At 39.1% G+C, this 14,019-nt stretch overlaps 1 protein-coding gene and 1 pseudogene across 2 annotated transcripts in view; one reads left to right on the top strand and one right to left on the bottom strand.

Annotated features, from left to right (window-relative positions):
* Positions 1–521: 521 nt before the first annotated feature.
* On the bottom strand, positions 522–3,190 carry LOC144632274 (kelch-like protein 2; annotated as a pseudogene).
* Positions 3,191–6,147: 2,957 nt separating this feature from the next.
* Positions 6,148–14,019, top strand: part of LOC144632335 (cornifelin homolog) — an 8,465-nt gene continuing 593 nt past the window's right edge. Inside the window, exons 1-3 of one of the 2 annotated variants that reach the window (XM_078490963.1) lie at positions 6,148–6,301; positions 11,771–12,105; positions 12,775–12,914. In XM_078490963.1, the coding sequence (XP_078347089.1) occupies positions 11,784–12,105; positions 12,775–12,914 (462 nt within the window). In that variant the 5' untranslated portion in view covers positions 6,148–6,301; positions 11,771–11,783. The remainder of the gene's footprint in view (positions 6,302–11,770; positions 12,106–12,774; positions 12,915–14,019) is intronic. The other variant, XM_078490964.1, reaches the window with a different exon arrangement.

Raw genomic sequence — 14,019 nt, 5'->3', positions numbered from 1 at the left:
TTAAACAGATGTGTGCTTTGACATACAAAAATTCGTTCTTTCGCGAAGAGAGTTTCGAATCGATTCGAGTAGAGCATTTTACCGTTCTAGTTAAGCTTATAAGCGCTGTGACGTCCAAGATATCACTTGTTTTGAAATCGTGCTGGGTCGAATATCAAATAAATGGCACGCAATGCATGCGGAAGAGATGTTTCACAAGGGGTCCTAAATAATATCCTGGAAATGTGTCAAAAAATTAACGTAAATAGCCGTAGCTGACAAGATTTGCATGACTGTTATCCAACTGTAGCTGACATGTTTTGGCATAAGACGCAATGTTATTGATTGCATAAATTAGCGTTGACTTTGTGAGGGTCTAACGTGAAAGTTAAATTAATGTTAGTATGGAAGATAAAGTCACAAACATGCTAATAAACATTTTCTTACATTTGCTCCCAGACTAAAATGAACAACAGTAATATTTTATTTATTTTTTTTTCATTTTTTTGTTTTAGATTTCCCGTTGTTGTTTCCAACAGTTGTTGCGTTATATTGTAGCGTGACATCCGATACACGCGGACAAGCTTAAGGTCGAAACGGTGTCTTGTTCACAGGCCCTGTGTATTAAAAAAAAAATGAAAATTCTGTCTACTAAACCTAATAGAACTCTTTGAATATAAAAGAATAAACTGCACTGGGCCGCGAACAAAATGCTGCTAGTGTACGCAGGATCTATAAAAGACCTAATCAGCCAACAAATGACAAGTTTCTTTGAATATAATGTCTCTTCCGATTACACTTTGTGCTGTTGTTTTCTAACTGCACGGGAGTACTTTGATTTGTGTTCTACGCGACAATTTTTTGTTGAGTCAAACTTGATTTCTGGTCACGTAACGTATTTAATTAATAATAATAATAATAATAATAATAATAATAATAATAATAAACATAATAATAATAATAGTAATAATAATATTTCATGCTTACTTAATACCCCATTGTTCCTAATAACGATCACCATCTTATTCAATACAGAGTTCAATAAGAATGTAGTCTCGGAATTTGGTTGTTGATTGGACGATTGATTTGCTTTTATGTCACGTGACATTGGATCACATGATTGAAGCATTTCCATTTGCCAGAGGACGAATCCTTTCTGGACCTACTATCACACGAACTACGTTGAATGAAGCTTTCCAGTTGATGGTCGGGGAGAAATTCTTTGAAAATTCTCATTGAACAACTGTTTGTTAAACCTCTCCTGCCAGGGATAGTCGTTTCAGTTTTCAGGTCCCATTCATTCTTGTCAGGGCCATAACATTCAACTTTAAGATTATTGGAAATGCTTCCTGCGATTTGCGTCACACTGCACACAGCATACAGCTTACCATCAACAGCCAAGAGTTTAATAACTCTGCCATTCGGACTTGCAATAACCTGCCACTCATTTGTTGTTTCATCGTACTTGATTCACTTCGCAATGACAACCTCCTTGTTCAGTTGTATAAGCAAAGAAGATATTTTCGTTCACCGCAGCTCCCAATGAATACATGTACCAGCCGGCTTCATGAATGTTAGCTACTTTGCTCCATTGGTCTTTGCTTAGGTCGTATCTGTCAACATCAGTCAGGGTCTGGGAATCGCGTACGCTGTCAGAACTGATTAACCACCATTCTATACGGCCTCCAATAAAATAGATAACATTCCCTCTGGTTACAATGCAAAGATGGCGTCTAAAACCCAAATGATCGAATGATGATATGTCTTCCCATGAGTTTGATTCAGGTTTGTACTTCGTGATGAAAGAAACATGTTTTTCCTTGCGACAGACCTCTGTGTCGAAAGGGTTATGCATGCCCGGTTGCCGACATAATCCATGGTACTTACATGGTTCAGATACCAAAGCGTACAGTTCATCTTCATTTGTAGCAAATATTTGCTGCAAAAACCTGTCTTCTTTGTATGGTAACACTGTCCAGCTGTTAGAGTATGGATTAAAACTCACTAGCCGACGTTCGAATGACTCTCGTTCATCCCAGGATTGTCGATTCAAAGGCGGTGATTCCAGGATTCCATACAATTTACCACGACAAAAGACAAATTGGCTTTGCCAGGAACAGCAAGAAGGCAGGCCAATTTGTCGTATATTGTGATAATCATGACCTAAACAACACCACCTATCCTCTTCAAGAAAATAACAAACAATATTATGACCCTGGTAAAAGACTACTATAACAGATGTCTCAAGTGACTTTCTAGGTGTAACAGATAGATTACTAAAGTCTTTAGACTCAATCAACTTCACCGCGTCATCCACAAGATCTAAACAGCCTTCACTGTCTCTCACGAGATCATTTGTCACGATATCCTTGCATAGAAAGTCACGCGATACATAAACCAGTCGAACGTGACGAAACAACTCGGCAAAATATTTCTTTCGCTTGCTTCTGTCGTGGTCAATCCACGATAAAATGACATTAAAAACAACTTCCTCCGCATTTACATTTATTTCGTCGCTTGAAATAAACATTTCAATTTCTCTGTTCGACATATTCAAAACCTTTATTCGGTTGGCTGCGTATACGGCACTGAAATTTGCAAGGATGAATTTTCGAGTCTTGGAAAAAAGCTCGTCGCATTGATATCTTTCGGAAAAGTAAGTAAGTTGAGAAACAATTGGAAATATTCAACGTCTGTAGTAAAACTCCTCTCAGCGAGAGTTTTCAGGTCCTGAAGAAACAAATAATCGGCCATTACGATCAGGTCTCGGGCATTGTCTTCAGTCAATATTCCAACATTACCGGTGTAAATAAACTCCAGTGTATTTCCCATAACAGACTGGGAAAACATCTCCAGCCGAACAACTCCTTCTTTAGCCTCTTTCATGTCGCTGTTCAGCAGCTTTTCGAAGAAAGGACTCGCTTCTGAAAGAACTTGTCTGTGAGCTTTGAACTGTTTGCCAAGTTCGACCACCAAAATAACATCACATGGCTGATCGATTGTGTCTTCTGGCATAAAGAATTCACTGAAAATTTCTTTACTTGGCTTCTTGGGATTATGAGGGATTTCTAACAAGGCTGCCATCTAAATGCCATAAAGGATCGATGTTTAGTTTAGTTCATTAGTTGGTGACTCCAATAGGCCATTTTCGAGTTTATATACCCTCTCTGTCTCTGTTTCAAAAACGAGTCTACGTGCGAAACCATTCATATGAAAATGAGTTTCACCTGCAGGTCAATTTTTATGCAAATCAAACTCAGTTTTATTTGAATGGTTTCGCACCTAGACTCGTTTTGAAACAGAGGCAAAGGGTAACTCGGAAATGGCCTATTACTGACTCAAGATGCCCATGATGTGCGTTAGAAATTAGATATTCTTAATGTGTTTGCGGTCGTTTTTAAAGCGATGACGTCATGACGGCATCACTTCCAAGGTGGCCCGAACCTATTTATTTACGTAATGGTTGCATTTTTGAGTCGCTCTGTTTGGTAGGAAATATTTCAGTGATTTCTTCGAATTTTTTCCTCGTAAATAGAAAAATGTTCGAATTTAAAGAAAATGCCATTCGTTTTGGCTCCTGTCGGAGTAAAATCTTTTGAGATATGAACATATTTTCAAAATCTGAGTTTTTACAAAAAAAATGTCATCACTTTAAAACCCGACGACAGATTTCTCCCAAACGTTAGCAAATAAGCCTCAGGGCTCTCATGTTTTGTATCTGCAAGTCATGACAATCCTGACCATGCAACTCGCTGCACAAAAGGCTGGTCAATTTTTCTCAAAGAATGCTACGCTAATGCATTCGTGTCAGCTGGCGCACAAATAGCGGGACAGTGCAGCCAGACTATAGATCGTCTGAAAGGATGATGATCTTCAAAACCTTTAAAAAGAAAGCGTGTAATCAGAAACCTACATTAAACACAACTTGAAGTTGAGCGCAACATGCACAATTCTATGACGCATGCAAGGTAAAATTAAACATTTATATTCATCTTACCTTTCACGTATTCGTTCATTTATTTAAGGAAAAAAACTTACCAAGACAAAAAATAACATCTATGAAAAACCCTTGAGTTTCCCGACCGCTGGTCAAGGGGAACGTGGGCTCTAGGAACGAGATTGCTCGCGTTTGGGTTCAACTCCTATATAGGGGAAGGCGCTTGTTTCGTCATTTTTGCAGGCCAATTAGCATGAGAAATTTCATTGTGTAGCCTGCCACGTAAACAACACGTTGCGCAAAGATGTTGTGCTAGCCAGCGCAATGCGAAACAGAGCTTATGTTACGACGAGGATCACTACAAAGCTGCGAGACTTTTTTTAAAACGTTGCAAAGTGTAACACCCTAGATGTTTTTTAAGTTTACTCGCAGATTTGTTACGAGTGAAATTGCACAACCCTTCCAGGGTAACATCGTCCTTAATTGATATTGGTTCAACCCCTATAAAGTGCGCGCGGAAAAGAGAGAGTTCAGGGACTTCACTGGATTAACGAACTTAGAGCAAACTCTGAGAGATACAGCAAGGCGCCCAAAAGTGTGACCACATTTAATTTATTCACATTCTTTCGTGCAGATTTAATCCAATCAAAAGCCGTGGATAGCTTGCAGTTGACTTCTGATTGGATTAAATCTGCACGAGATGTGAATAAATAAAAGTGGTCACACTTTTGGGCGCCTTGCTGTAACATCCATGGGAGGCCATGGGTTCGATTCCCGTCGGGGACTCAGATTTTTTTCTTTGTCCCACGCTCATGTCATGTTGAATAATTTCTTCAATCTGAGAGAGACTGTTCGCAGACTAGGTTATGAAGCTATAATTTCTTTCTGCTTGCTTCGATGATATGCTTGCTCTATAGCCTATCAGCTTTCCTTTGCTTTACAAGCAACCAATTGAACGCTTTTCTCGTAAAAAGGACGTTTGGACGTGGATTAATTTCTTTTAGTAGAAACTCAGCTGTGTTCTATTGGAAATCCGCGAATCTGATTGGTTCTTCTACTGATTTCTATTCGCCGATAGAAAACAGTCGCGCGCTCGCGTAGCTCTTTAAGCGGTAAATTTTCTTGATTTTTGTCTTAAAAGTGCACAATATTGTAGGTTTTGGACTGAAATCCTTTAGAGTTTCTACTAAAACAATTAGACTACTCGCCCTCGTTTTCTATGAGCGATAGTCAACTCGGCTGCGCCTCGTTGACTATTTGCTCATAGAAAACTCGGGCTTGTATTCTAATTGTTAAATAGAACGTTCCAAAAAATTATAGAACGGCCGTGTATCCCGGATGTGCGACTTGTTTGCCGAATTGCGCTCAACGGCTTTGCCTTTATTCTTTTGTATCTTTGTTACAGGAAGATTTTATCAGAAACTGTCTACTTGCTTAAATGAAGTGAGACAGTGCCAAAGAAGGCGACAGATGAATCGCTGAAAGCTTTTGCATTTCTTTGGAGGTTTTGTAGCCACCATTTTGCCGTGTTCCGCGCGAAATTGATTGAAAATTATTTAACAAAACAAGCCGGACTCTAGGCACTTCACTTTTATTCTTTTTAAATCGAATTTAGTGGCGAACTTGAAAACTTAACTGCGAACCGAACGTTTTTCTTGACCTCAAGCGTGTGTTATGTCCTTATATAGAACATGGAAAACCATCTTCAAGTGGGTTAATAGATAGATAGTTTGTTAATACAACTTCGCAACCTAAAAGGTTGAATTATGTCATATTTACAAATTTATAAAGCGATAAAAACTAACGATAAAATGAAAAATATTTAAAGAACTATACAAGAGTGATTAAAATCCAAACTTAAGTACATTAGAGACTATAAAACTATTTCTAAATCTATTAGTCTTAAAAACAGGGTTAAACTGGCGTGACTTTCTGAGGTTATAACTACTAAGACTCCCGTGGGGGCAGTAAATTCCTCAGCCTACTGTCATTGTTCTCTAAAATGTTGTTAAACAATTTTTCCGTCAGGGCTATTAAAACAATGGTAGAACCAATCAGATTCGCGGATTTCAAAAGAACATGGCTGAGTTTCTACTAACAAGCCATATTAGTATGTTATGTATCAAAGGGTAACGTATAAAGTTGTCTGAGAATGTCACGCACTACTGTAATAGCCATGCGAGAAGGTCTAATGCAGGAAGTCACCTTTTCAAAATATGTGACATCTTAGCTTCCGGCTTGTTCCTGTTGCTTGACCTTTTTCTCTTTCTCGTTCTGTCGGGATCAGTTTTCTCAGACAGGCATTCCTTCGAATTCTTGGAAACAGCTTCAGTTCGTAAATTACTCAAGGTGGACTGAATAGAAGCGCTATACGCACACGGGTAGGTATGTCACTGGCTCTTTAAGAATTCATTCTGTTTCTGCTGTTTTCTCGCATATTTAGACTATATAAATCGTCACTGGATCTCAGCAAAGCATGCTCACTACATGCGCGTCAGTCTGCTGGCGCTAATATAGTAGACAATTCCGTCCTCGAAACAACCTACAGAAACTCGACGGCTTTCACAATTGTTGTTGTTTTGCTGATCAACGGTTAATTTTTTGTTTTGTAACAATCAGAATCAGCTATGTGTCATTTTGGTTGGACGCCATGTATAAGCGTGCAAAGAAACATCTATTTACTTTGGCTTTTTTTACGTTGGTATCTCTGGTTGTTATGTTCAAAACGGCCCGGGGTGTCATTTCTAATACAATGGAACCTAGATATCAGCGATATAACGATATGTCCGTAAAATAACCGAAAATATCGTTATATCGGGGTAAACTTAACATATTTTTTTTACTGGATAAAGTGACTTGAAATACTACAGTATCATTTTCGTATATCATCGTATTAAGCTGTTGTCAGAAACGTTAGAGATAACCCCTTTACTGTTATGTTATTGTATTAAATTCAGTGTCTTGCATACGTTCGGTCTGCTAAATTCTCGCGCGTTATGTCAGGAATATCGTTATATCGGGGTTCTGTAGCTTTCTGTCAACAACACTTTATTTGCATGACTACATAGGAATTTCATTAACTAAGATATCTAGTAGCCTCCCGCGCAGTCGTTCTTAATTGGGGCGATCGTGTTTCACTCCTCCCTTCGTGTGAAGGAGTGAAAATAACATAACAAAAACAAAATAATAGAATTACTAACAATAATTGTTCATTTTAACTATTCGAAGTGGTGATCATTGTAACGAGATTGTCTCTCAATTCAAAACATGCCGAGTTAAATGGAATTAGCTGAATGTTTACAAAGAAGTCAGTGGAATTCATAAGATGTTATAATAGTGTTTCGCGTGGTAGTAGTCGTAGTAATGGGAGTTTGGATTATATTTTAAACCCAATTTGAGATTTATGAAGTATTTCAAGTGACTACGTTTTCAAGAAGTCTTTGATTGATCGGTTGAGAATTTAACAAAATAATTTTCCAAGAAAACTAGAAACACAGATTCCACGGTAATTTGAGGGATCTTATAGTCCAACTTTTAAAAAATGGTGTGATAAGGCCATTACACCATGTTTGAGGCAAAGTGTCCGATCTTAGAACCGTATTAAATAATTTCAGATTTTAAACAGGCATTAACTGGTTTAAGCTGGATTTGATCATTTCATTTTTTTATTTTGTCCGAAAAAGGAAATTTGTTAGATTTGTTATTAGTGTAGTGTTTGTACACTACACTAATGCAGTTAGTTAGTGGGGAAGCGTTCCGCTACGCCGACGTAAACGGTTAATTGCGCGGTCAGTGGAACAAGCACGTAGACATCATATGCAAATAGACTGGAACTGGCTTGTTATTGTCCACGATGTTCTAAGCAATGGGTTAAAAATCGCGCAGCTCGAACGCGCCCGGCAATAAGAGGAAAAAGGTACTCCAACATAAGATAAGTACTCCAACTAAACGCAGTACTCCAGATGGTACAGATTCTGCGAGTAACGCAAAAAAACTTGAGTCGTCGGAGATCCGGCAGTAGGGACATACAAGATTCACCAAGCTAGCAGTAGAGAAATTGCTCTGGGCAGGGGAAGGTCATCCAACATAGAAAATGTACTACAAAAACTGTAAACATAGCCCAACTAGTGAGATGGAAGATCACGGAGTAAGCGCGCAGAGATTCGAGCCGGAAGTAAAAGAGAGACATTAAACATAAAGGATAACGTCACACTAGCTGCCTCTCTCCTCCGCAGAGCCTCTTTTCGTCGGCTGGGAAATGGGGAGAGGTGAAAAGTAAGCGCGCGGAGCCTGGAGAGAACGAAACGAAAGCGCGCGGGGGACACTGTGTTTTTCCCCTTCTTTCCCCCGTGTTTTTCGCCTTCGCTCACTAGGCCTCTGCGGAGGAGAGAGCTAGCTAGCGTGAGTGATAAAATTTGAGCTTGCTGAGGTCAGCCTGGTAGCAAGTTCACGACATATTTGGAGTCACGAGGCTGACTCATCCGTACACTCCTTCTTTATCACTGAGGTGATGTGCGTTTTTAACAAAATTTATAGTTTGCTAAGATGCCATTAACTAGCTACCTCCCTAAGTCACTGCAGATCTGATAAACCGTTTTCAATGTGTTGGGGGAATTCTTCTTAGCAGATCACGTATAAAGAACGTGGCAGGATGACTCAATTCAGTGTGCTACCTTCTTAGTCACTGAGGTGATGTGTTAAGTTTTTTTTTAACAAAATCATAGTTGAGTGATGCATAACTACCTCCCTTATTTACTGCAGATATGAAAAACCGCTGTTAACGTGTTGGGTGAAATTCTCTTTAGAAGATCATGTTCTCAAATAACATTACAGACGTGTCTCGTCTGACAATTCCGACATACAAGCTCGACTGGTGACGAGTCACGGACAACTCTCTCAAACACGACCGCTCGTTTTTAAGTTTTGTAGCCGCTGCGTATATTTCGAGCTCAGTTATCAAATCGTTTAAAGAATTCGATTGAGCTGGCGCATTACATTTTACTATTCCATACATTTTACTGCAAGGGGTCCTGTAACTTTTGCCGGGACATAGAATATTCATCGTTATATCGAAGATCGTTATATCGTGGTTCCACTGTACCCGCATTGAAAGGATTTTTTCACCGACGTTGTATATCTCACTAAAACAGCTGCTTGTTTTAAAACAGCCAGATATTTCGGATAAGACAAACATTTTGTTGAGGACACTGGATATTCTTTATGTCCAAGTTAAAACAATAACGGGCGAACATCGCCTGTCCAACAAATCTTCGGAAAACATCGGATATGAAGAACCAAATCTTCGGAGACAATCAGTTAAAACGAGTGAAACCTTCAGAAAGCAAAAATATGACGAATCAACTATTAGAATAGCATCGGATAAAACCAACCAAAAGCCTCTATCTGGCGCGAAAATATGCACGGATATTTGTCCGCGGACATTATTTGCTCCTAGAGCGAAGCACGAGGAAAACGGTGAGCTTCGAGGAACAGATAATGTACAAGGACAAATATCCGTGCATAATTTTGAAGCCAAGTTGAGGCTATTGTTTTTATTATCCTTCAAATATTTTTACACAAGGCCGCTTAAATCGGGAAACCTTCTCTCAAAGCTTTTAAACTTTAAAATAATTCTTTAGGCGTTCAAAATACTGTTGGTGTGTTCAAAATGTATAGTTCTATGTTAGTAACAATTCACTCGGGCTGAACACTGAACGTGCAAACATAAATCAGAAAATTCGTAAACTGGGGAATATCAATCGGCCTATTCCCCAATTTTAGATGGGGTATATTTAACAATTATTCCACTAGCGCGCGTTGGAAATGAGATGGTAGATAGCCAACAAGGCGCATAGTGCCGAGTTGGCTATAACGATCTCATATCCAACAAGCGCGAGTGGAATAATTGTTTTATTAGAACCGCCCAAGGAATTCCAATATTAAGCTCCGTTTTTGTTGACGCGTTTCGGTTACCATATTTGTGGTCAATGGTATATGAGCTCATATACCATTGCCTGTTAACCAATCAAAACGCAGGAATTGCAATATACCATTGCTAGTTTTTTCGACTTTTTTGCTTGTTTACAAGCGAAAGTAGGAGAATAGCAGTTATGTTGGGCAAAATTTGGACATTCTTGTTAACTCTCAAGGGACTTTTTTAATTTCTCAAGGGACTGTTTTAATTTCTCAAGGGATTACTTTCCGCTGTGGGTGATCACTTGCTATCTCGTGGAAAAAACGTGACTTGTCACATTTACAAACGTTATATAACAATTTTAAAAGTGACATGTCAGCTTTCTTATCTCAACGCACGTGTGTCTAAAATGCGATCTATAAAAAGCGTCGCACAAACAATGGATTGCATAACTAACGCTAAACACGAATAAATAATCACTAGCACTTACATCGTTTAAAAATTACAAACGTCAAAAATAAACCATACCAAAAAAACTCGCTCTTTTCAAAGATATTATTGAAGTTGAAACAAATGCAAGAGATGGGGGCTTCTTTTAGCTTAGGAGCGGTTAAAAATTAGGCCAAATTTGGTCGCTACAAGCGCCATTCTATTTCGTCATCAGCCTAGGTCGTTAGGGACGTGACCTCGCGTTGACAGCAATGTTGCATGAATCGGCTTTACAACATGCGATCGTATCTACGCAGTTCGAGTGGAATTTCAGTCAAAGACAGCAAAATTCTTTCGTATTTCATCTTCAAATATAATTCGAAAGCATTCACTGTATATATGGCTTTTGTTTAATCCTTCTTAAGCCCACGAAGAAGCTGTCTTGATATGTACTGATATCCGACCCTCGCAGAGCCTAGACAAAACGCAGCTTGAGTGTATCGATTTGTTTACGCCGCAATTATATGCGCAATGTTTTCTCCGACCGTTTTCTCTATTTTTTTTCGTGCTTTTTCGTGGAGCAATCGTAACGATACGGCCTTGAACAAATTGAACAGCGGTCTACCTATAACAATTCAAATATGGCGTCGCAAAAACAAAGCGTCGAACGCATATTTTGCTGTTTCATTTTCTAATTTCGCTGCCGTAATTGACTGCCTCGAAAGGTCCTTGCAATTTTAAAGTATAGAATTGTCAGATCTCGGTGAAATTTGCACTGGTTATTTGTGTAATGTTGAGGAATATGTGTATAAATACCCGGCGCGGACAAGCCATTTTTGACAAAATTATATGGCTGCATTTCCTCCGCAGAGATAAGAAATTGTTAAACTAAACTACAAAGCAACTGTAATGATAAGTTCGAAGAACAATGCACAGGATAAACCTTCGACTCATACTTCATGCAAAAAAGTCGGTATCTCGAAGAGATTTTGATTAATAATATTGGATATAACCAGCAAAAACATATACAGCAAATCCGTTTAAATTGTACGTAACCTTATTAAACCTTTTATATTACTGAATTAGTACTGAAAACATACCTGAATTTTAATTTTCTACTTAATAGAAAGGAAAATATAAAAAGCATTAAAACGGCTACGTTTTCGAGAAAAAATTTCTAGGCTAAACATTCCAAATTTGTCGAAACATTTGTGTATATGGCGGTACGCATTCAGGCAAGACGCAAAAATCTGTTTGGCCTTCTACTTTGATTAAAGGAGCAATGTCACGGTATTTTAAGTCAGTTTTCTGATTACTTTCAAATTGAAGAAAACCTTGAAATAATAGTTGTTTGACATAGAAAAACAGCAAAGGAGTAACAAACACGAGAAAATAACCAAGGATGGTTTCGACTGACAAAGATTAAGACGGATTACGAACTTGAAAAAACTTGCCAATTTTTACAAGATGCGTTGTCCTTGACGTAGCTCATTTAACCTATTTCCTTGCAGAAACTGTAAAGCCATGGACTCCAAACCGGTACCCATGCCACCAGTAGAATACCCGTCACAGCAACCAGCAGATCAACCCTACCCCCCACAGCAGCCAGCAGATCAACCCTACCTCCCACAGCAACCAGCCGTTCACCCTTACCCGCCGCCCGGGTATCAACCAGGGTACCCAACTGGCCATTACCCTGGCGTTGCGCCTGTGATTACTCAGCAGCCAGCCTACCAACAGACCACAAACACCACAGTAGTGGTCAATCAACAAGCGGTAGTGGTACAGAAAGCCACGCAAAACTGGAGCTCTGGACTGTGCGGCTGTTTTGAGGACTGTGGCTCTTGTGAGTATGTAGTACAGGCAACCCAAGAAAATGTTATGTTCTGGGAACAAGAATGAATAAGAATTACCGAAAATAACTCCCGTTACTACGGACTTTCACTATTACGGACATAGTTATAGTGAGAGTTGACTGTATAACAAACAGGTGTTATCATGTGTTATACAGGCATCAAATTTCAATCAAAAATTGAAAACGTCTGGGAGACGTTTTCAAACTCTGCCCATGTGTCTTTGATAAATCGTTAAAAAGTAATTACACTTTTGCTCTCGTTTGAATGATTCATTTAATATCTTCATCTTGTTGTTGTTCTAGGCGCATCTTGTGAATGAGCGTAGCTATTTAGTCATAATTTTAGCTCCCAAAGCTTCCTAAAATATCCTTTGATACTGCCCTTTTAAGTGGTTTTCACACGACAAACTAATGGCCAACTCAAGTTGGTGTGTGTGAAAGCAACAACGGCAAACAAGTTGGCCAACTGTTGGCGACAAATAAAACTTGATTCTCGCCAACAGTTTGCCAACTTGTTTGCCAATTGTTGTTGTGTTGTTCACACACACCAACTCGAGTTTGCTAACATGAGTTTGCCAACTTAAGTTTAGCAAAGGTGTGTTTTTCGAGAGTTTAAGAAATTATAATGGATATTGGCTATAAAATTGTTTTTGTTTGCAGTGTGCATGGGAATTTTTTGCCCAGTTTTTCTGTTGTTTGACGTATCCTCCAGGATGGGTGAGGGATGTTGTTTTCCATGTTGCTGTCCTGGTTCGCTGCTGGGGCTCAGGATTAAACTGAGGGTTGAGCAAAATATTCAGGTAAAAAATTTCCGCTATTCTGTCCAGGAAATAAGTTACATAAGTGCGCTTCTTTGAAATGTTTAAGGAGGAATCCACCAGGAAGTCGAGTAATATTTATTTACGTTGGACAAAAATCGACTACCAGAATAATTTAAATCCTCTTGCATTATTTCCTACCCTTAATGAAGGGTAAAGATGTAAGTAATTATTCGTGATAACACCAACAACAATTTCTTATCTGAGTCTAAGTAAATGAATTTCAAAATTCACAAGCTATAGGCAAAATTTCACGTGTGGCCGTTTTGTAAAATCGTCTTCAAGCCATTCAGTGGAATTCAGTGGAACTTCGAAATTTGTTTTCGATGTTTGGTGTTAGAAAAGATTTCTTTTGATAAGATATTTGAAGCAGTAAATAATAAAGATGGTAAATTTCAAGCTCGGTGATAAATAGTGAAGAAATTATTCAACATGACACGAGCGTGGGACAAAGAAAAAAATCTGAGTCCCCGACGGGAATCGAACCCATGGCCTCCCAGAATACCGGTTGGGCGCTCTAACCAACTGAGCTACGAGAGACTCGTTGTGAGCTTAGGCCATTTACTAGGTTGATATGTGACACGCGTCCTGCAAACTGCTAGGATCAGCAATGTCGAAGTCTCTCGTAGTCTCTCGTAGCTCAGTTGGTTAGAGCGCCCAACCGGTATTCTGGGAGGCCATGGATTCGATTCCCGTCGGGGACTCAGATTTTTTCTTTGTCCCACGCTCGTGTCATGTTGAATAATTTCTTCACTATTTATCACCGAGCTTGAAATTTACCATCTTTATTATTTACTACACATTTGATGATTTCGACATTGCTGATCCTAGCAGTTTGCAGGACGCGTGTCACATATCAACCTAGTAAATGGCCTAAGCTCACAACGAGTCTCTCGTAGCTCAGTTGGTTAGAGCGCCCAACCGGTATTCTGGGAGGCCATGGGTTCGATTCCCGTCGGGGACTCAGATTTTTTCTTTGTCCCACGCTCGTGTCATGTTGAATAATTTCTTCACTATATTTGAAGCAGTAACACAAAAGTTTGTAGTAAGGTGTTAATAATTTTGGTACAACAATTTCTTATCAGAA

Source organism: Oculina patagonica, chromosome 12 (genome assembly GCF_052425735.1).
Source record: "Oculina patagonica isolate OP01 chromosome 12, crgOcupat, whole genome shotgun sequence".
NCBI lineage: Eukaryota > Metazoa > Cnidaria > Anthozoa > Scleractinia > Oculinidae > Oculina > Oculina patagonica.
This window is presented reverse-complemented; position numbering and strand designations above follow the sequence as displayed.